Consider the following 24,951-nt stretch of genomic DNA (forward strand, 5'->3'; position numbering starts at 1 on the left):
ATACGTTGCTAGATAGGGGACATACGATTGACCTTAATCTTGATAATCACTTTGAAAAACTTTGTTTTTTTTTACAAAATGAGTAATTCAATAAATGTTTCCGTGAGTACATATTTGGCCTTTAATGAATAAAAACATTGAATCTTGGATATTCATCAACAAATGACATAAAACTTAAATTGTTGAAAAGAATATATGGGTGTCGGTCCTCACAAATCACAATAAACCTTATCAAACGATTGATAACAATGTTCATCAACTTGAAGGAACAGTAACCTATACATTTTGCCTATCTGACAACTCGGGCATACTGAAGGAAATTTATTTTGTGCGGTTACCTCAATAAAATTATTTTTAAATAGAAAATCAATCAACTGCATATTGAGATGGTTGAGTCTCGTATGCCAGACATCCTTGCTAAAAGATCATAATCATGCAGAATAATAGACTTGCTTATTCTCCAGCATGACTCTATACAGGCCACCGATTTTATTGCTTATCACCACCACCTTGTTGTTGGCTTGATCCTTTACCAAAAAATTGTTAGACGAGAACTCAAAGGAATAAGGCATGCCAGATGTTAACTGACTAATAGAAATCAAATTCTTCTTAATCTCATGATTGAATCGATGCCAACAATTGATAGCGCTATGATTTGGCTTAAAGCAAATTTGACAAGTCACTCCTTTTTCCTTATTTTTTGATTGAATTTGATTTCCTGCTTGACCATTGAATGACTTCTTTTGGGCTGAATTATTTTCACGATTTATGATTTGACCTGCTTGATTTAACTCATGACCTTTGAAAAATTTTATTATTTTTTGTTGAAATATCAATATTTTTTATTTCCAGTTCTTCGGCTAAAAACGTTAAGTGGTTGTTCACTCCTTCATAAAGATTGCATCTTGTTTGATGGCTTTGCAACAACCCGTCGTCTTATTCATATGGTGGGGTTGGTGGCTTTATCATGGTTGTAACAAATGATTTGTAACCAGATTCAAGCTCATTCAATAACCAAAACACCATGGCTGAAAGCTCATCACATATATTTTTGAAATTATTTATATAATCGACTATAAGCATTTCATTCTTTCGATGCAATTGCAATTTTTGCACAAGCAAGAACTCACGTTCTTTAGATACATGAGCAAAGAAGGTTAATAGAACATTTCATACATCTCGAGAGCTTTGAAGTCCAACAACAATTCCAATGACTTCTTCTGCAAGAGTACCAGTGATCCATCCTCACAATAAATGGTATGATTTCCTCTTTGCCTTGTATTCAAGATTCATAGCAGCACTAATTGGAGTTTGCATATACTGAGGCAGCATGAGATATTCTCCAACAAGAAAGTCTGGCATGTCTTGACTTTCCACAAAACTAAGAAACTGAATTTGTAATAGCAGAAAGTTGTTATGGTTGAGTTTAATTGTCACAAAATTAATGACATTAAGGTTAAACAGGTATGGGTATTTTACCAAATAATGCAACTCATTTGATATAGCAGCCATAAATAATGAGAAAAGCAACATGAATGCAAAAAAATATCATCACCAAGTAATGAGCTCGATACCATGAAAACAAAAAGAACAAATTAAAATAGCAACTTAGTACACACGATTTACGTGGTTCGGTTTTATGATCACCTACGTCCACGGGCCAAATACTCTACTTAACTCAACGACTTGGGTAGGTTTCATTATTGAGTCTTTATATAGTTTTCACAATGAGATATTTCAAGCATATTCGATCACTCTCTCTCTTCTCTATTATCGTGAACTATTTTCAAGATGTTTCATTTGATTAACCTTATCGATAACCTCCATTTGCCTTAGCCTCTGGTGAACAAGTATTCATTTATCATGAACCGCCTTATCGGTAGTCACCTCATCCTGATCCTCCTTATCATATATGCCAGTCGGTTATGCTTCTTAGCATGAACAACACGAACCTCGTTATCATCCTTATCTTGATCATTATCAGTAATCTCACTTGATGCCATCCATCCGAAGAGGAAAAATAGAAGACTTCTCATTAAGGGAAAAGCTCTGATTGGATCTGGTACTCTGCGAGTGATTGGTTGATCTGCAATGAGGACAGAAGCGGATTCGTTGCTCATATAATTTCTTGGTAGAAATTTCAACGATTGAGAATGGCTATTTTTTATTTTCAATTTGGGTACAAAATCCAATGGAAGAGAAACGCAGATACGTGCAATTTTTTAATAGCGTTCGATCACACCTGCGTAAATCAATTTCTAACAAGGATCCTTGAAGGTACTCAGCAATTCCTGAAAAAACATCTTTCGTCCAGCATTCAGTCGAAAGACTCGGAAGACATATCCAGAGAGGAAGTCTATTGGCAGCCTTCAACTTCAATTTCATGACGGGCAGCCATTGATTCACCACCAGAGTTTTACCGGCATGGTATTGAAACGGATTAGAAACAGCCCTTGGTTTAGTGAAGAAAACTTCATAGGTGATGCCCACTTCCACATGGCTCTTAGTTGTGATTTACAATCGCATTACATCATCGTACTGCACCAACGATGCTTTTTGTGAAATTTCAGCATTCTCACAAGAGTTGCCAATCGGGGAAGTGGGAGCAGGAAACGATTCAGAAAGTGAAAGCAGGAAGTGAGGCACTTCAAAAATGTTAAGAAGCATGAAGCACAGGACGACTTAGAAGCGAACTAGAAATAGTCTCGAAAGCGAACCAAAAATGACCTAAGAAACGAGGGAAAAGCAAAAAAAAAAAGAGAAAAAAATTATTAAAAAACACAAAAAAATAAAGGAAACCGAGCTTCCCATAAATTAGGAAGCATGCTTCCCAATTTTTTTTGGCACCTCCCAAAATGTTTCGAAAGCGCCACGTTTCGTGCTTTCGAGACACGCTTCGAGAAAGCATGCTTCCCCATCTACTATGACGCTTCAGGTAAATCTGGTTCTCATAGCCTTCCACAATACTAACCCATGATTTGGTAGCATTGCACGAGAAGGGGGGGAGGGCCTGGGCTATAAGAAGCATTGTGCTTCTCATCGCCCTCAGGGAGGGGACGTTGGTTCCCAGGGTGAAAGCCAGACGCAGACGCAGACTCCATCTTGACAATTCAAGTGGGAAACTGATAACTTCTCAGTACCTAACAGTACCAACCCCATGGTACGTTTGCAGACAGGACAACCATGTCCCACCCAAATAGGATGCAAGCATGGCTTGTGTCTGTCCGGACAAAAAAGTCACACCATTAGTGGTGTGACTCTTTTGTCCATGTGCTTGTCTCATCTCGTGTGTCCCACGTAGGGGTGTCAAGGGATCGGGTTTGGTTCAGACCCAGGTGAGACCAAACCCATATTAGATTTAAGATGCTGGTACCGGTCTCAACTCGGGTTAAATTGAACCTACCATAAGAGAAACCATACTTGAACCTTATAAGGATTATATGAACCAAACCCAGACCATAACCAATAAAAAAATATCTTTTTATCTTTTTTACATTGAAAAGTTGCATATTTTAATGAGAATTAGGGTTGGGCCGCAGTTTGGCATGAAATTTCATAAACCATACAATATCATGATATTAGCCGGATCCTTTGAATCTGACCTGGATTCTAATCGGACCTCCTTATTTATCACCAAACCCTGACCCTATAGGGTTTAGTACAGGTCGGGTTTGGGTCAAACCCGACCCATCAATGTTGTCAGTATCGAACCTGAATTGATTTTCTGCCTATAAGATGCATATCCGATACACACCAATACTGATAACATTGCGACCCATCTAAACCCCTAGTACCACGCATCAAATATGGCTGGTGAAGTCGAGCCCACCCAGATAATATAAAGAAGGGTTCGTGTTATGTCAGATCACAAAAATGGGAGCCCAAACCCGACCAGTATCATGACATCATCTAAAAAAATGTTTATATATTCAAGTTTACTTCCAAATACGTATAAAGTACTTGGGTAGGAAGCAAGATCGAATATCCAACAAAAATCACAGCTCAAACCCAAGCCCAAATGTCACTTGGGTCAGGGTCGGGTCAACCCAATCAACATTCAGGTTCAGGTTGGTCAATGGGTTGGGTATCCGGCCCATTACCTGTAATCTAAAGAGTTCCTAAGATATGTATATTCTCTAAAAAAGACATTTAAAAGACTTGGCTCAAGCCAGGTCGGTTAGGGATGTCCACCCTACTCAAGTTGGGTTCAGGTTGATCCAAATAATATTCAGGTCGGAATTTTCTATGCCCATATCTGGGTATTCAGATCAGGTACCTGCAAGCTTGATCCATGACAGCCCTAATGCAGGTCAGCAATTTGATGCCTGCATCCAGAAATTCAGGTTTGGTTTGGGTCAGATACCATGACATAGATCCAACCCGTCGATGGGCCTACCCCAACTGCAGCCGCAGTGTAACAGTTAAGCCAAAATTAAAAATCAATATCGCCAAATTTCATCAATTAAAAGGCTAACATTTGTTGAGAAGCTACAAGCAAAGGGGGCACCTACAGTATGATGACGTGCACACGTTTAAAACTGCAACTATCGGCAGCCAAATTTGTGTGAAATTGAAAATGATCATATTTCTCACATTTTTACCAGCAAAAAAAAGTAGATTCCTAAGAAGAAACAAAAGTTTTAAAAATATAACAAAAATAAAATCACATTTTTTCACAGTGAAAATAGCTGTTAAAGAACATAAATCCTGTGATAAAAACATGTTTACATTTTAATGAAATTTTTGCAACCTTTTGGAGTTTAAACAGCAACTTAAAATGTCGCATTTCTTCATGATATTTTCAAAATATTGCCCATATTTGTCAATATGGTTTCACATACTAGCGATCTTTGATGCATCATTAAGAAATGGCATGGGTGCAGTTTATATGTTGCCCAATGTGATGCAAAAGGTTTGTATGAAGCAGTAGACAGGATAATAGTAGAAATAGATGAACCAGCTGCAGATGAGATCTTACTGCTCTATTGATATAAGGACATAGATGGATATGACATCGCCAAGGTACATAATATATGGCTACATTTGTAGTCAAACTTGATGTTCGCCAAAAGCAGATGGAGAATTCAATGAATCACTTCACAACTGTGCAGTGCATGCATAATCACAGCAAAGTGCCGCACAACAGTATAATATTACATGCTTATGACATCTCCAAACAAAAACAAGTACAAGCTATTATGCACATGGCAATGTTTCATGTTTGATGTCATGAACATGAATGAAAAAAGCATGATTCAGCATAAATGAGTCTCAAGAAAAGAATCGTGCAGATAGGCGTGCTTAAGCCAATGTACTTTGTTCATATGCAAATGAACACATTGACAAGGATTATCATCTATTTTTACAGATGTTATACACAGGCATCAGGGTCATACAACAGATGAGCATACTGCCTAATTGAACATTTGATTACGACCAAGCTCCATCATAACTGATCCCATATAAATAAATTGGGGTGAGCCTAAGTTGCTTTAACTCCCATGCTAGCAACCTAATTCATGAGTGATTTTTCTTCGACCCTTCCTAGAGTATGACTTCCAGGTCTTCAATTCACCCAAGACACCAAACACAGACGTATCCACCATCCACAATATGTGCTATAAGCATATCAGCGCTATAGGCAAAAAAAAGCAAAAGATCCGCCACAATAAACTCAATCAACAAAAATATGCGCAAGCATACTGACCTCATGCTTTGACAATTTCAATCTACCTCGCATAAAGTGCAGATTTCCACAGCTCCAACATCAATATCCATTTCAATTTCGCATCCTTTTCATCCATTGCCAATTCTGTCTCCTTCCTAATCTAGCAAATAGATCTTCATGGTCATCATATAACCTCCTCTGACAACTTCATTTTGATACCATCATCATTCTCAGACGTGCTTCTTTCCTGAATAATAATATTCAGAATCCTCCACTATAGGTAACAAGCATGGAGGCAACAATCCCACAATACACAAGATGGGGCCCCTTTGACTCTTGATATTTTCTTGCAGCATATGAACAAAAACTAGGCAAATGAAATATGGAGCTTCAGATGGACATAATGGTAAGTTAACAACATCACACTCTGTTCACGGTCATGCTGCAGAAGTACTCGTTGTAGTTAAGATATTCCCAAAACAGAGAGAGGCCAAACTCGGTGTGCCTTTCAGATCTTAAATAGAATGAATGCAGCTCTTTAATACTCTTCTCAAATGTTGCTTTAACAGAAAGCACCTGTAGTGCATGAAACCGTTACAACACCAGATAAAAGAAATAAGACTTAAGCAGCACCAGTAGCATGGTTCAGTCGGTAAAACTCAAACACAACCAGAAATCAACTTATAAAAGCGTAAAAAAGCAGAAAATGCAAGATATATTAGTAGGAAGATTTTTAAGCATTTGGTCAAAAGTGATGTTTCACAAGTTGTATATGCCAGAAAGATCGTAGAAATAGCATGTGTTGACTATAAGCTAGAAATCATCTCTCTGTGTAATGATAAGATACAAAAGGTATATATAAACAGTGAAAAAGATAAGATCAACCTTCCCATCAACATTGAGAGATAATATTAACTAAGAGAAAATAATCTTCCAGAGGGCAAATAATCAGATACCGGAATTTCAGATAGCAACACACTTTCTTGAAATGAAGATGGAATTAGGCATAGTACTAGAAGCATACTCTTCATAGTCATTAGCATATCAAAAGACAAACTGCTATCAGCAAAAATCAATGTAAACATGAAGAAACCAACATAAGCACAGATAAAGTGTTCTGTATTTTACCAAAAAAGCTTTATTAGGCCTAGGCTCCCTGTTTCAGGGAGGCGTCACTTGAAATCTAGGTTACTAACCTCCAGCAGTGAGGTGACCATAATCCACTAATAGTCATTCCACCATAATAGCATAAGTGGTTCATAACTATGGTAACAAGGCAACCACAGAGACAAAGCTCCAGTCACTCCACCATGGGTTGAGACAAGCATAAGTTACTCTATCCTATTATAAACGTAAATTGCCATCTCTAAAGCATGCTTAAAAGTCTAACCAGTGGCAAGATTAAACCTCCACTAGATACACTGAATTCGTAAGGTCAAAAATATAGGCAAAAGGACCTTGGTATCTAGAAAAATATTCAAGTCATTAGCCAATCAAAATGATTTAAAAAGGGGAGGTTTTCTTAGTTATATGAAGATCACTCAGAATCCAGGGAAACATATTGATTAAAGCAAATTACTTTCATAAGGTTGAGAAGTATAAACAACACTCTAGATATCAGAATGTCAAATCTTTACTGGTGACAGCCATCTGCTCATCCAGTCGTCCTTTTTCTATCACCAACCCATGACATTTGCTGCTTAGCAATGATTAGCTTTACTAGGAAGTGACTTTTACATGCCTGCTTAGCTGAAAAGGACCACTTCGGTTCACCACGCTAAACCATCTCATCCTAGAAATAAACCAAAGAGTCTTGAACCTTGTTCCCTGTGAACAAGATGCAAGAGAGACCACATACACATACACATGCATGGGAGTGTAAGCTTGTATATGTTTAGTTTTTTGTGCTCAAATAGGCGGCCTCATGCATTTGGTGAAAAAAATGAGATCACTAATAAAGTTTCACTCTCATCACAAGGGTGGACGTCAAGCCAGGCTGGTGCTATGTCAGTTAGACAGCTGCTTTCTTGGTAGAATGCTGTGAGCCCGAGATCCAGGAGATGCCAGCTTAGGCATGGCCCAACACAAAATGCTGGGCCAAGGACCAAGCCCTTATATATTGTGAGCCTGAGGTCCAGGAGATGCTAGCTTAGGCATGGCCCAACACAGAATGCTGGGCCAAACTAGAACAAGCTGGGCCAAGGACCAAGCCCTTATATATAGTAGAGTTTTCATACAGTAATAAAATTGTATATGCTATATTGTATTTTCAAATTTTGTACTATAGTACAAGAACGTGTAGTATATGTATATAGTGCACATATGTCTAAATACTTTGAAGATCAGAAATGAGGAGACCTCTGACACTGTATAGTAAATTCTGTATTCTTACTATTTTTCTAATAAACATGTCTATTATAGAACTATATACAGGAAAATGAATTTCGAGTTTGAACATTGAAGAATAATGCCCAACATCTGTTTGCTGCCATGTGAAAAGGACTGTCAGCTTTCTCCAAAAATGATGTTCATTTTTTCTCATAATAACTAAAAGGACAATGATTCCTGATTAGCTGTAGGTTTAATAAATAAGTCTTTAAAGTTATCCGTTGGCACATGTAAAGTTATGGGAGCCTTCTCCCAAAATTTCTTTCATCTATGTTAATGCTAGAAATACCTTTATTTTGTACAACTGGCAGCATGACAAAGAGGAACCTGACTCTCAGGTTTTATTCTAGGTAATGATATTAATTATACCAAAAAAATGGGCACAACGTGCAGGACCTATTTCCCATTACCAAATCACTGTATACACACTACATTTATGTATAAAACCTTGATCTCCAACCCAACACATTCTGCATTAGATTGGACACTGACTACCTGAGACTGGTGCTGCAAATCAGAGTCAGGTTGTTTTCCTTCTGCTTATTTTTAGAGCTTATGAGTTTGATTGTTATAGGACGATGAGATTGGCCACTCAGGCCAAGGCTTGATAATTTATCAGAGGCGGATCCTGCCTGGGTTGAAGTTCTTTTCGAGCTAGCCATAGGCTTGAACCTGCCTTAGGATTGTGGACCTTTTCCTGGCAGAGTTCCACCATAATCCATACATCCATTGTCATTGGCAACACAAGTACATGCTCTTTATAGTGAACAAAATAGCTTATGTTGCCTTGTAATTAAAAGGAGAAAAAGGTTTCAATACAAACATACCCACTCGGTGTAGGTTGCTAAAATGCTGGCATCAGTGGTCTTCTAAGATCTAAAGAAGCTGCATTTCATTGTTTAATGAGATTTATAAGAGCAAGAACCACAAATGTGGGTTTTATTTATTTACTTATTTTATGTAGAAGAGGACTGCCATGTGTATTTAATCATGACCATCACCTTGAGGTGTAACAATTCATATGATTTACTTTCACATCTGCAAAGGCGCAATTATCGATTCCATTGTCTTACAGATGGAAAATGGAGAAGAGTTCATACTTGTCTAGTTGATAAATGCAGTTATCCATTACCATCTTTTTATTTTGTTTCTATGCGGCATTTAGATGGAATTTCTTTTATGGTTGGTTCTTAAGCATATCTTTCATCACACACAAACATGCAGTTGGAATCCACAATGACTTGAAAATACGCAATTTGACAGAAACATGGGCTGCTACATGATCATTTTTAATTCTACTAGCATATTTAACTATCCCAAACACTTTAAATACAGCCAATTTTCATGTATAAAAGTTTTCAATATCTTTGTTTAGAAACACTATATGGTCAAGAAAGCTCACCAATATTTCAAATGTTGGATCATAAAAATGCATTAACTTATATAAATTCAGTACTCACTTGTGAAAAATTAATTCGTAATAACAAATCTGAGGAGCTGTCATGCTCAATCCAGAAGTGCTGGTCATGTCCAGTAAAGCATGAGCGGAAGTTTACTGCACATTCCAAGATGCTGTCTATAGTGTTTGCGACTGCCTGCATCCCAGTGACATGAAAGCATCTACAGAACAAGTCAAACAACTTTATAAGGTGACCCATGAAAACAACATCCATTAAGGTATAGAATCATGCCTACCGAACAGAAAGGACAGACTGCAAACACCAACAGAATCATAAAAGAGCTTCCAATAATCCCAAGGAAATTAAACAACACTCGCTGAACCAAATTAACACATTTGTGAAACAATGTGGGAGACGTTTGGAAAGGTGAACGGTATGTAACTAATAAGGATTGCAAGAAACATAAATACAATATCAGAAAGAGAGGCAGGCAAGAGACACTATAAGCCTACAATACATAACATCTTGACAGCCAAAACAACAATCATCAATGTGAAGAGAAAAAGTACAAAATCATCACAAAACAAACTGTCATCAATGTGAAGAGCAAAATTACAAAATCATCATAAAACAAACTAAGTTGTAATAAATATGCAAGTATTATCAGAAAGAAAGGTGGTCAAGAAACCGTGATAGAAAAGAGCATTTAACAAATAATCAAATGTTAACGGAAGCAACCACAAATCTGAAAGGACAAAAATGCAAACTAATCTGACATGCACAAAAACAAAAACAAAAAAGAGGACACTGAAAATGAATGATCAAGGTCAACTTTAAGACTAACTTTAAGACTACAATGGGGTTTTTGGTGGTCATACATTTTAAGACTCCTTTCCTTCAAACCCTTTCCTCTTGAACTAGCTTTTGTGTTTTGAATTAGAGTGCCTACAGTGTCAACTTTAAAACTCTTAAATAACAACCACAAACAAGGTCAATAATCCACCAGAAGCAGTGATTCTTGGTATCATATAACCAAAATAAGAAAGAACACCTGTGACATGATACTCATTGTGTGTCCATATCACTAACAAATGAAAGACCTATGTCACATGGGTGCGGGTACGGGTGCAACACGGGTGCGGAGCAATTTCAAAAATTTTGGACACGGGGACACGGCTATATATATAACAATAATAAGACTCGGTCAAAGCTGTGCCCATTAGGGGACACGGCTATATATATATATAACAATAATAAGACTCAGCTATATATAGATATAGATATATATATATATATAAAGATCAATTTTTTTTAATTTTTATACGTCTTTTGCCCTAAAATGGACAAAAATAGACTCGGTCAAAGTTGACCAAGTCCAAAATGTGGATGGACTCGGCCCCGGTGCGTTGATCGAGTCCGACACTTGGTTGACCGTGTCCACCCCGTGTCCGAAGCCGCACCCGTGTCGGGTACGGGCGACACGGGTGCATCGACCTTTTAGCCAAGTCCGTGTGACTTAGTGAAAGACAATCCTAAGACATTCTGACAAATTTTCATCATTCATACAAGATGTGATGTTAAAGAATCTGCCACACATCAATTAATCAATCAAGATGCATGAAACACCCATCATATCACCAAAATAGTCTAAACTCACATCTCCAAAGCTTCAGAAAGATAAGTCATATGCACCGATTCCAAGTCCAACAAATCTTTGACCTGCAGAGGAAAACCCAAATAATGAAGTAGCAACTCTAATAGTTTTAAAATATAGTGTAGCCAAAGTAGCATGGTTTTAAATGTGACAGTGCAACCAAATTCAATTCAGTGCTCTGATGATTAAAACATACCAAGCATGCACACCTGCATGTCACAGATAGATAAATAGGCAGATATATACATATAGAAATAGAGAGAGAGAGCTTGATGATGGTGATGACATAAATCAGGCATAGATCATGCTTTACACCTCCTAATCCAACAAAAGACTGCCTTTTTTTACTAACTATGGCAGGCTATCTTCAGGCCTTGACATAACCATGATCTGACACTCAAAGCAAACAATAATCCATGTTTTTGCCAGGTTGTTTTTCTTCTCCTGGTGATATAGCTCTCCAGTTCTCACTCTTGAGTCTTGCCACATATGCCCAAGCTACCTGGACATTTTCAACACCCACATGCACCTCCCAACTCACATCGGTGATCCGACTATAACCCTCTTCTTAGTGCCATCCTGCCTCCTACAATTTCCGACATGCTCTGTAGTCAGCCAATGCTGCCACAGCCACATTATCCAAATGATATGTTGCACCCCATGCATGTTACATACCTCAACCCTTATAACCCCCAGAAACCACTACCAACACCAACAAATTCACACCTCAACAATTCACACCCTTATGATACAGGACTAAACCTTCCATCACATATATGAAATATCTGAAGAATGTACATCAGAAGCACTTGATGGAAAACAGTGAATAAACCTTGCTACTCAAGAAAAAGATAATCCAAGATTTAAGTTTTGGAAATCAAAGAACTATTGAACAAAACATCATTTAATGAATTAAAGGTCCGCTTTCGGTAAGTAAAAGCTAATCCTTCCTTTTCTAGGGACAAAATGTGCACACAATTTCAATATGTTTGAAAGGAAAAAGGTCCAACTTTCCCAGGTGAGGAGTAACCGCCAATACCAAAACCAATCACCTTGTACTCAAGATTATGACGGAACCTGCACCATGCATCATGCAACAGCTGAGATTGCACATATAGTTGCAAAGTCACTAAGAAATGATTGAGTTGTTGCCTGAAACAGACATGAAAAAGAGTTAAGAACCAAACGCAGTATTCGAGTTCATACATGTTAGTGAAACAGCAGCAGTCCTCACTAAATTACTAAAAATGCATTTTGAAACAACCCCAAAATCTGGCACATGTGACTGAATAATTACAAGGTGGTTCATCGGATGCACATTGACATGCAAATACACAGCCTAAGGAAAAAGCTAACATAATAAAAAACTCCAAAACACAACCTATATCATGACATAAGAATTAACAGTTTCTGCATGCACCAGATACTCATATAGCACCAGTGTTGTGAAAAGCGTTGAGGCGTAGCGAGGCGCTCCACCAAAATTTGAGGCGAGGCGTAAGCCTCGAGGCGCAAAGCGTAAGCCTCAAATTTTTTTTGTATTAAAACTTAAAAAAAAACTATAAAAATTATCTAAAATTATAAATACATAAGAAATGCTTTATTGATGAAGCAACAACTGCTGTTTTTTTGTCCAAGTTTACTAATTCTTTCCTTTTTATTTTTGTTGTTTCTTTGGACCCTGAGTGGGTAAAGGGAAAGGATCAGGGTCGTGTATTCTTGTTGATGCAAAACTGCTGTTGGTTGTACTTCAAGAAAGTTCGATTACTTAGATGAGCAAGACAGTGAAGTAGATGTGGTGTTTGTGTAAATATATTTGTGATCAATTGTGTGAATATCATTTCAAAGTCGCTAAGTTCTCTAATCTCAGATATTATACCCAAATGTGTCTTTCATGTTTTGGTCATCCTTGAAATTCTTCCGGTAGCACTCAACTGGAGCTTTGTGTATTGCATGGGTGGACTTAAGCCCCTCAAGTTGTAGCAATTACCTCCAGTAAGTTTCCAGCATTCCCTAACAAATCTGGCTACTTAGAAAATAAATATGAAACTTACCTATCAAGAAACTAACAAGAATCTGCAGAAATGAAGAAAAAAAATGATTAACCTAACTATATACTGCAGCACACATGTAAAGCTAATAAACAACAACTTCACCGTTGATCATGCTGAATGGACCTAACAGTGCAATCTGCTGATTTCGCAGGTCAACGTATAAGAGAAAAATTATTTTCAATACTTATGCTAAATGTCAACGATCAACAGATCTAGACTCGCAGTGATCTGATCCACGCAGGTGCCGATATGCTACCGACCCAAAACAAGAAATAAAAAAAATTACGTTTTGTGCAGGGTGTTCAGATCTGAGCAAATCTACGAGTGTATATCAAATTGATTCATTGCAGACCACGACTGTATTAATTTTTTCGTTATGCACAGGGCTGCAGATCAGCGATGATCTGCAGCGTGATGTACACAGGTTGCTGATGCTCCATCGCACTAAATCAGAGTTTTTTTTTTACGAAGTGCTCACGCTGGCTTCATCTTGCCGATAATGCGAGGCAGATTGAGGACCAACTGCGCTCTCCCAAACTACTAGATCGACTGCTGCAGACCAGACAACTATGGTCTATGAATCACGCACATCTGCATGATTCGTAGATCAAGATTTTCTGACATAACATATATGGCTAAAAAAACAGGAATCTGCAGATCTTTTTGGGCGTACTGCGAGATCAAACACCCTGCGTGAGTATGCAACTCACGCAGATTTGTTTGCAGCCCGGGAAAGAAATAAGATATGCATGTTGTGTATACTAAAAAAATAATTAAATGCCAAACGAAAGTAAAATAAACTAAAGGGTCTTCTTCTTCATTCCGCACGATTTGGTGGTTGCATTCTTTCCTTGCGAATGCTTGTCGAAGAAGATCAGAGCAGGGTGGTGCACGAGTGGAGATCAAGCCTCCCTGCGATACAGAGTACCCTATGGCACCCAGACGCAGAAGACGGTGGACATGGGATGGAGCCAGCCGAGGGAGTTGCTCCGCCTCATGCTGTGGCGAGGACTGTCCCCTCCGAGAGGGAGCTGAGGCGGCACCTCAGTTGGAAGACCTTCGGCTTGCTGCTGGATCACCACCGAGAAGGAGGTGGCTCAACTACCGAAACAGGCTTTCGATCTCGATCTATGATCTTCACCACCACGGAGGCTTCGAGCCATTGCGCCACCGATAGAGGTCGATCATCACCACCCGAAGTCTGCCCACCCAACGAAAAACTTCTGGCTCCGCCACTGTGTGAGAGCCGAGAGAGTGTGACTGTTGTGAGAAAAAAAACAGGCGTAAGAAAAAAATGAGGGTTTTCACCCTCATTAGAGTTGGGGCGTTTATTTAAGCCCTAACTTTTGGTCAAATGAGGGTTTTGACCCTCATTTGACCAAATGCATTGAGGCGTATACGCCTCTTCCTGAGGCGCGCCTCGACTCGAGGCGTGCGCCTCAAGGCCTATGAGGCACACGCCTCGGGGGTTTTGCGCTTTACCCTTGCGCCTCAAGGCATAAAGCCCCTCGCCTTGAGGCGAGGCACGCTTTTTGCGCCTTGAGGCGCGTTTTTAATAACATTGTATAGCACAAAAGAATCAAACTCTGCAAGGCAGCCTGCTTAGAAGAGCATAATTACTATCTTAAAATAACCCTTTTGGTCAGTATGGCTGCCATGGAGAATAAAGATTAGAATATCTTCCAGTTTGAACACTTTAGAGATGGCCTTAATTGCTCAACTACATAGAGTATATCGGAAAATTTTTATCTTCAAGGAAAAAGCATCCCAAAAAATATTGCAAGCATAAGCAATTCAAAATTTAACTGTTGACCGACTTTTTTCTCAAAAAATCTTCATAGCAAGCTATGTCACAGGGACTCTCCAACTAGATGCCACACCCGCATCGCACCCGCACCCGATGCGGTCAACCTGACCTTGGGTGCAGTCAATGCATCCAGGGTCATTTATGTCCAACTTTTGGTATATATATATATAAATATATATATAATTTTTTATATTTTTGCCGCACCCCGTACCTCCGCACCCAAGTTTTTTGAAAGTGCCGCACCCCTGCACCCGCACCCATAGATAGCAAGTCAAGTATCACGCACAAATGATCGGAAAAGTTGGACTTTGCAGTGTTAAAATGTAAATTGTAATACATATATATTATTTAATATTATTATTATATTTTTTCTTTTATTATTTTCTTTTTTTATTTTTCTTTATTTTCTTTTTTAGTATCTAGTTCAATAGGAACTAGATATTTGATCCAATCAAGTTCCTGTTGGAACTTGACTGTGCAAATAGTTGTTGGATTGTAGACCAACAGCTATAATAAGAGTGGTTGGACTAGAGTCCAACGTCTCTTTTGGAGAGCTCAAAATGAGCTCTCCTCTCTCTTCCACTTTTTTGTATGTATAGGGGTGAACCCCTTCAATGTAAATTAGAAGCATTTTGTGCATGAATAAAGTATTATTTATTTTTCAAGTGTTTATCCTTTTATACCCTTTCAAGGGTCATGCTTGTAGTGTCTCCAATAGACACTTGTTTGTGAGTTATTCGTGCATTTGTTGAAGACCACCATTTCATTACACGATGCAGATAAGAACAGATACTATATCAAAAAACCACTTGACTGAGCAGACTATAAAAAAGTGAAAGAGAATTGAACACACACAGCATGAAAGAAGAACAATTCCCAAATAATCAGATAATCAAAATGCACCTAAGCTGGAACAAAATATTTAAGCTGCCCAATTCCAGTCCATCAGCTCCAAATTTTGGCATCTGCTTCGGATCCTGAGAAAAAGAATGAAACAACAATCTCAACCAGGTAGATGCTTTATATAGGAATCAGGTGAAAGAATGAAAGTCAAACATAAAAGGAAGCATAAAAGCATCAATTGAAAAGAGAACTTTTCATGTGACAAAGCTCCATATATGAGTGTCTCAGTTTATGAACACCAACATGATTCAAGAAAAAAGAAGACATGAAGAACCAAAATAATGAAATACAAAGCACTCTCAGCCCACACACACACACACACACACACACACACACACACACACACACACACACACACACACACACACACACACACACACACACACACACACACACACCTATGCAATTCATGTACATGAAAATGCATATATGTGCACACACATTCATCCCAATACATGCCTGTGAATGTGTCCAGCATGCAAAGAAAATTGGAAAAATATCTACAACACACCTTGAAAGAGAACCAAACATCAAGTAATGAAGAAACAGCCAGCTTGATTTTAATCAGAAAACCAAAGATTGATGCATATATTTTTAGTGCCTCTGGTGTCAAGACAATAGAAACTGGCCAGTCCACCTTATAACCCAAGGCAATGAAATCATAAATATGTATACCTACAATTTAGAACAAGAGATGATCAGCAATCTAAGAAAAAAAGGAAGGAATATTTATATAACATGGAAGAGGAAATATAAGGGGAAGTCACATAACAGAAAAAATACCAGATAAAGATGTTGATAAGGGCCCTAGAGGCTGCTCTTTCTTATATATAAAAAGCCTTTCCTTGTATTTATCTCTCTCACATGAAGAGCTCTGCAATGCTGAATCCAGTAATCTTTGAACTACAGAGATTCTCTGGTTGGTATCATTGTAAGATCTCTGCTTGCAAGAGACAACAAAAGCAACATGGCCAACAACCAAAGCAATCAAAAAGGCAACAAAACAACAATCTAACCAACAACCACATAGCAATCAAAGAAATTGAGATTCTATCTGCAATAATAAACAGGAATGGATAATACATGCTGGGAAAGAGAACTAAGAAATGCATCTGCCCAGTCGGCTGCTTCCATAAAATGATAACGGCGCAAAGCCAACAAATTTTCATGTAGATCAAATCCTTCTTCAAGTAACCTCACAGAGAAACTGCTTATATATTTATATCTATCAAAGTTGAGGAAACATGTGGTAGACATGGGTTTCAAATGAGAAGATTCCAGAAATAAACTGGTTTTTGCTTAACAAGCATAATTCTGACTGCAAAACAACACCATTAGATTATGGATGGTGTAAGAGAAAGCAATATTAGGTAATGCATTGCATTTGCAAGTTTGGCCATATGAGTTCATCAATGAAATCAATGTTCATCGTATAGCAGCCCTATACAACAACAACAACAACTACGCCTTCATCCCAAAACAATTGGGGTCAGCGATATGAACCAAAAAAAGAAATTCATTTTGGGTCTTCCACATGAATCCTTTTCCTCCAATCATTTCTATCCAACGCCATGTCCTCGGTGAGGTTCAAAGCATTCATATCCGTTCCTATCATCTCCATCCAAGTCTTCCTAGGCCTACCCCGACCTCTTTTAACTAATACATTGTCATATCCTATGAAAATGTATAGCAGCCCTATAATAAAAACAAATTCGCCATGATGAATAACTGACATGCAAGAAATATTCAGAAACATCTTTTTCTTTTTTTAACAAAAATGCCAAGATCTTTTAGCATTCTACTAGCCAACTGATTGTACCACAGACTGCTACAAAAGTTACAATATTGGTCCTTCCAATGTATGGCTATCTGGAAGGGCTTCCACTAAAGTTTAAACCCATTCCGACAAAACCATGCCTATTTCACTCAGGAACTCATGGCCAACTGATTATTTCCTCCAAATTGGATCCTGTGAAACAATTTAAGGCACTTTATCAATGCAAATCATTTGAGAATTTTATCCTGCCCGGAAATTCCATAGAGGTGGGTTAAAAATAGCTAAGAATGATAGAAAATTTCCTAAACATGGCCATGAATTTCAATATAGCCAAGTTTCCACCCCAAAGGAATTGGCTTTTCAATCAGAGAATGCCCCTTTCTAACAAATAAAACAGATTTAAGGATACTGAAGCAAAACTTCCTGCACAATACAGCTGTCAATAACGACATCTAATGGCATCTCAGAATTATCTACCAAATTGTGATCTCGATATCCTGCACTGTGTTTGCAATCTTTACTGGAGCTGTTCAGCATAGTTTCCCACTGTGCCCCTCCAGAAAAGCTTGCTAGCGAGCTCTCTTTCAGTAAGTCATCGGTTGATGTCCCACCTGCATGGGTAGGATTACAAGAAACTAATTGAGCTTCACTAGCAACTGGAAATCTGGATCTGCCTTCAGCCCCATTACAAAACAACAAACCCTTGCTTTGTTTATTTTCCTCTGAAGCAGAAGTAACACAGTCCCTGGCCCTGAATCCAGTAGATGTAATCTGGCATCGAAGATCAGAAGTGCCAACAGGTTGATTCTCTCCCTTTGTGCTACAAGGATCTTGGACAGAAGCAAAATCAAAGTATGGAAGCCTATTAATTTGACTTCTATCTCTTGTCGGCATCATCTGCAACCAGTCATGTCTTGCCAACACGGGATTGGAGCTAAGAAGATTGCATCCTTGTGAAAGGCCCCATGGATGGATATCAGATGCTTCAAACGAAACCTCAAATCTTTTGCTGTCAAGATGGTCCTCAACTGTAACTTGTTGAAAGCCTATCATTGGAAATTCACCAAAAAAAACAGAAAGAGAAAGGACATACATTGACAATGAGTGGCATCCCTTTGAAGAGTCTCAAAATTCCATCATAAATCTTTCCACCAGACCTAACTAAACAAAGTTGTGCTCAGGTTCAGTACTTACTGTCAGCAAGAAATGGATTTTTCAAAAGACCACCAAGAGGCCAGCTTCTACAACATGGATGATCTTCATCAGAGGATGCACTTGGCACACAGAGGACCTTTGACGCAGCTGTGTGGCCTGTCACTAGGCATTTGTTTGTCAAGTCAGACAATTCAGAAGCAAACTGCAAATCCTCCAATGTTTTGTCAGGAAATAAAGGGGAAGCATTTCCACCAAAAGGACTCAACCTTTCACTTTGAGAAGATTCCTTGACCACAATTTTCTTTACAGGATTTACCAGCTCAGAAACATTTGAAACACCATTTTCTTCCATTGGCCTCACGTCTATATATCTTACTTCACAGTTTTGCAATGAAGAGCCTTCAGAAGCTTCTGAGCCATCACTTGATGAGTTCATCTCAGAACCAAGAACCTCAGATGAATTAAAAGAATCAGAGTCTTCTTCCACATCAACAACCCTGGAACATGATTCAGTATATGTCAATCAATAAGTTACAAAGATACAATTCCAAATTAAGAAATATTCCACCTTAAACTCTATTTCAGAACTAATATGCTGCCCTACAATTGATTCTTGATGACCTAATAAGCATAGCATGAAACTGAAAAAGCAGTACGTTTCAGTTAGCTTAGACAATAAACCCAACACCAACAGTGACCTGCACGTGCACAAATCTAACATTCACCAGTATAATAATGTAATGAATCATTAAGAAAACAAGGAGGAAAAGAAAAAAGGCAGAGAAAGAACTCACGAGAATGTAACTCCACCAGCAACAGATGGGTTAAGGGATGCAGCCTCCTCAGACACTGATGAAGTTAATATATTACCACCAGCCTCTCTGTTATCGGTATGAACAGGTACACTGCCAGAAAACAGCACCTATAATTTGCACATAAAATAGAAACATTGAATTGAACAACAAAAATCAGTGAGAAAAAATATATATAATAAGAAAATGAAAAGAAATTGAGTCAGAGATTAAAGAGAAATAACACTAAATCTGTTGATTAAATTGACTGAGTAAAGCAACCAAAATAGGGAAGAACACAAAGGAGAGAGGGAAAACAATCAGACTGCAGAGTATACAGCAGATCAAGTTATTCCATGATCCAGAAGAGGCAGAAAGTAAACAAAGCAAAAAGAAAAAAAATGACATTATGACACATTATAAGCTGATAAAAAAACTCTAGAAAAACAAAGGAACACACACACACAAAGATTCATGATCAATAACTCCAACCAACTCAATAAAATTAAAGCTTCTGAAGAAAAGCTGTTCCAATCTTGAGATGCCTTCCTCAGAGTAGCAAACTTAGACAAGTTGTTCCTGAGAAGGCTAGCCTAATTGACTTTGTTCCCCTCTTTACACAATTTGAAATTTGGATTTTAAGGTATTAATTTTCTTGCTTAGTGCTAGCTAATTCCATGGCAAAGTTGAAATTAGAGTAAACTTTTTTCGAAAATATACTAAATGTGAGTTGGGCAGTTGAGAAGGCAACAATGATGGAGCCAATGGGCGGGTAAATATAAAAGATTAATTTTGTTAACAGTGCTCCACTGAAAAACACCCAACCTAAGCACAACTACCTAGATAATAATGTATGAACCAAATTATAGGACGTGCAGTCCACAAAAATTAATAGACTGGCATATTTTTCTAAAAATCTGAATCTCATTATAAATTCCCCCAGCCACTCTACTTTTTCACTCCAACATTCTAGAAAGAACAAAGGGAAAGCTAAAAATCAAGGTCTATGAACCAACAGGAACATACTCCATGCAGCTCCACAAAACCAAGAAATCAACTGCATGATACTTACATTATGATTCATCTTTCTTGATATGGTATTCAGCTTTAAGAAAAATTTGTGCAGCTGTTCCTCCATTACTTGGTACATGGATTTCCTCTTGACTATAAGATCTTCAATATTTTGCTTGCTGAATGACAAGGTGGAATAGAAAAGCTCATGTGAAGAACAATTCCAAAAGGGAAGGATGACATCTAGATTGGCCAACTCAAAATGCAGATGGGGCTCTTCATTATGACTGTTAATACCAATGAACTGGCAGTCAAAGAAACCTAACATCTTTATCAGTACTTGAAGTTGCTGGCCAGCACGAAGGATAAGCACACGAACATCTTTCAGAAAGCAAGGTACAGCAACCCCTTCATGAATCTGCAATTTCAAGGCTATATAACTTCCTGGTGACAAGATTCAATGTTGAACAAGCTCAGAGGAACATCTCTTACCTTACAAGGCGGCAAAGTAGGGCCAATATTGTAAGCAGCAACACCATGAGAATCACAAGTTGAGTCATCCAAACACTCTACAATAAAATCTTTGTAAGGATCGATTATGGATGCTTGATATATCCATGATCTAATGAGACGACAGTATGGATCACATGAGTGATAAAATAGAAACTTGAGCAGCACTTCATGAACTGGATCAGCATCCTAGAAAAAGAATATTAGTAAAAGACTTTCAAGAACACTGTAAAAGATATACTGATCAGTCCGAATTTCATGGTTTATATTTAACACACCATAAGCAAAAAGAGCAATCTCTGCATGTATCAGAAATCAACTAAAAAGTTCAGTTCATAGCAAAATAAATAAGACCAGAAGAACAGATAAAAACTTTATAGGAAGAATCTCCTCCCAGAATAAACTGGCTACTTTACAATGTTTGGAATCTACCCACATCTTGTGAAAAGTAAAGGGATAAGGTAAATTAGATTTCATATAAAACCCATAATGCCGTAGAACTCTCCAATAATTTTGGGCCTGAGTTTTCTGATAAGCCTAGCAAGTATAATCCACACATATCACCATTGTGGATGGAAAACTAGTTTTTTTTTATGAATTCAGGTACTGATGAAAGAGAAGCTCTAGTGAGAGGAGCACCACAAAAACATAAAATGCTGTCAGGAAAATCAAAACTAAAAATGAAATAATGAAAGCCAAGGTAGAAAACAGCTTGAGTTGATGAATTATAGAAATAAAAATGTGATATGCAACTAACCAAAATAAATCTAAATCATCCTGACATTGTTGATATATTTTGCCAACATCTAAAGGAAAGTCTGTCATCTTGAATGATTATATAGCATTCACCAGTAAAATCTTGAATGATTATATTAGCATTCACCAGTAAAACTTCAAACCATGCAGATGAAGCTATCATCAGTTAATCTTCCTTACTTGGGATTGTCTCTTCAAGGGTGTGGCTGTGTTAGAAATGGTAATTTACTAGAGAGTTCCCAAGACAATACAGCTCAAGTGAAATGAATTACAGTAAAAACTATAAAACATTTTGATTGTCAATTATTACAAACATATCCTGCCACATAAGTATCATAGACTGGGAGTTGTTTTGCACATGCACCACACAAAACTTATGTTTAGACTTCAACAGATCAAAATGTGAGTTATTGACTTGAAAATTCAAGAACGGTCAATCTCTAGTGGAAACTAACCGGTAGGACAACTAAATCAAGTCTAAGGGTGAACAGAGGAATACTGGTGATTGGTTGACTCATTCTACCCATCTGAATCAACAAGCCCGCTTGTGTCGATCGATAGCTTCCTCTGCAAGATCAACTATAGTATCTCAAATTCTAAGCTGATCAATCAAAGTTGTGAAAATAACCTGATTGAAGACACTTTGAAGCACAAAGTTCAGTCAGCAATTACAAACTCTCACGATCTCATTTTTCCCTTTTAATCCATGATACCACATTGTCTGCAAAGCAATAATATTTTCATGTAACTAGTCTTTAACCAGCATCTTTACATATAGAACTATAAAAATCTCATAATCTTTTTAATAAATTAAATAAAAAAACATATTACTTAAAAATATTTGTATGAAATAACTTACATGAATATTTAATTGGTGACTGTAAAAGTAACTAATATTCAAATTCATTTATTCTTTTGACATTTTATTGAATAGTTCTTCACTTGCATTTCTCCCTGTCCCACTTCTCCATGCAGTTGCAGACACACCCCGACATATGCATGCATTCTTTGTTATATTCTTGGAATTCAAATCTACAAAGCATTCCTATTTCTAAACAGAATAAATGAAGTTCACAAATAGAAACTGGAAACATGATAAACATTTTTCCCCTGACAATGCTTGTAAGTTATGCTACTGAGAGAAAATCAGTAGCATGTGCATCATCTTCCAGAGATACAATCCTAATTACTGGAGAGCACTATAATTTTCACATCAAAAAAATAATAGCAAGTACCCCCAACATCAAGTCAAATACTAGAAGTATAAAGTATAAAGAGAAAAAGGGCTGCTAACTAGACAACATGACAATTTTACAGAGCATCATGGCACTTACCAGGAGTTGCTTATACAGGTAAGTAAGTAAATCTGCTCCTCTGGGAAAATTATGGAACTCTGACACTAAAGTACTCCCATCATTGTGTTCTTCTGAAGATCGGGAGAAAACAGGCTGTGCATTTTTCAGCATGCAAATTGTTCCAAGTGCTTCAATGTGAGTCCTCAGTTCTTCAGTGTGCAGGTAAACCTCCAAAAGTGTAATATCAGAATGACCAATACTTGTAAGGCAGCCTGTTCCAGAGGAATCCTTCGCCAACCCCTTGGCATTTGATGGGCGCCTCAGAGACACAGATGCATGTAAAGTGTTCAGGGCACAAATATATCCTTGTAAAACCATATTGACACTAACAGAAAATCCATAGTTTATGAGACTGTAAGGAGGGCATGACCCGACAGAACTCGGTGGATTTGTTTCCACATTCGAAGATATTACGCCATTGGCAGAATCATCAAGTGGCTTTTCATTTATTTTTCTTCCCTTGGGGTGTGAACTCCGAACATCGGCCTCATCCTTTCTTGTTTCTCCATGGAAGTTCAAGCTTCTGCCAATAAAATAGTCCACAAATTTACGGAGATTGGAACATATAGCACCATAATAACCTATAGACTTAAGGATCTTTCCTAATGCCTTTATGCTTGCAGATCGATGCCATAAACTAGGAATTCGGTGCGCAGTTACATCAGCTGGAATAACGCTAAATTCCAAAGAGAGATTCTCTATGTCAGCAAGAGCTGAATCCACGCCATGTAATGCACTAAGAGCCAGTCTAATCAAAACAGCTTCCTGCAAAACACGAAGTAAATGCAACGAATTAAATTCCCTAATGTTATTGAAAAAAGAATATACAAAGATTTTCCCATCATAGCAGCTAGGAATCATAAGGACAGCCATTACCAGCAACCATCAGAAAAAAAGAAGAAAAATCCAAGATGGTGTATTTGATGTGCCCATCTGCTGAAAACTATGACATTTATAAAGAAAAATATTATTTCTTAATCCGTTATTAATTTTACTATGTATCTACACTTTATTTAAAAATTAAAAGCATGTTATAGCTTAATTAACTGTGAACAAATCTAAAAGACACCTCCATCAAGCATAGGATTTCAAATCCTTAAAACGCCCAAAAAATGAAACATCAAGAGACCGAAAACACAAACGTTAAAAACCCTAATAACACGAAGGCAGCAACAATTCCCTTTTCCCAATCAACGAGAAAGAAGAAAATGGAGCCCCTCCCCAAAACAAAAACTTTTCCTAGATCGAACACATTGGTCAGCATTTTGCATTCACGTCCTATAATGGAGCCAATTCGAGTCCAAAGGGTGGCCGCGAATTAGGGTTTGAAATTTCACACTCGTCAATCCACGAGAATTCGTAAGATCGGGCGATGAAGATGGACTCACCGAGATCACTTCGGCGCGAAGCTCCGCCTTAGGTGCAGAAGAACCCGGAGATCGGGAGGCTCCGCTCTCGGAGGCGATCGACTCCCAGGGTTTTGCAGGGAGCCACGGATCCTGCAACCTGTACTTCTCCAGGATCGAAAAGAGAGCCTCGCTCTTCTCCATAGCGAGCGAGAGAGAGAGAGAGAGAGAGAGAGAGAGAGAGAGGGGGGGGGGGGAAGAGCGCACTGACTCCGATGGGTGCGAGCGAGCCCCACCCATCGACTCCCCGGACGATTGAAAAAGGAGTTCCCGCCAGTTGGGGATGCACGGGTCGGAACTTACCCGGTAGCAACTG

General features: G+C 38.1%; 1 protein-coding gene across 1 annotated transcript; it reads right to left on the minus strand.

Annotated features, from left to right (window-relative positions):
* Positions 1-5,985: 5,985 nt before the first annotated feature.
* On the minus strand, positions 5,986-24,901 carry LOC149827604 (Spc97 / Spc98 family of spindle pole body (SBP) component). The gene is made up of 15 exons (XM_090018539.1): positions 24,618-24,901; positions 23,209-23,994; positions 21,101-21,307; positions 20,670-21,026; positions 19,601-19,728; positions 18,846-19,303; positions 18,061-18,697; positions 16,958-17,081; positions 16,658-16,817; positions 16,386-16,549; positions 15,875-15,948; positions 12,163-12,262; positions 11,114-11,175; positions 9,517-9,676; positions 5,986-6,244 (listed from the first exon to the last, which is right to left on the minus strand). The coding sequence occupies exons 1-15, from the start codon at positions 24,873-24,875 to the stop codon at positions 6,089-6,091; spliced, it is 3,831 nt and encodes a 1,276-aa protein (XP_089874665.1). The 5' UTR covers positions 24,876-24,901; the 3' UTR covers positions 5,986-6,088.
* Between the last annotated feature and the right edge of the window lie 50 nt (positions 24,902-24,951).

This window comes from Nuphar pumila, chromosome 10 (assembly GCF_984573655.1).
Source record: "Nuphar pumila chromosome 10, dmNupPumi1.hap1.1, whole genome shotgun sequence".
Taxonomy (NCBI): domain Eukaryota; kingdom Viridiplantae; phylum Streptophyta; class Magnoliopsida; order Nymphaeales; family Nymphaeaceae; genus Nuphar; species Nuphar pumila.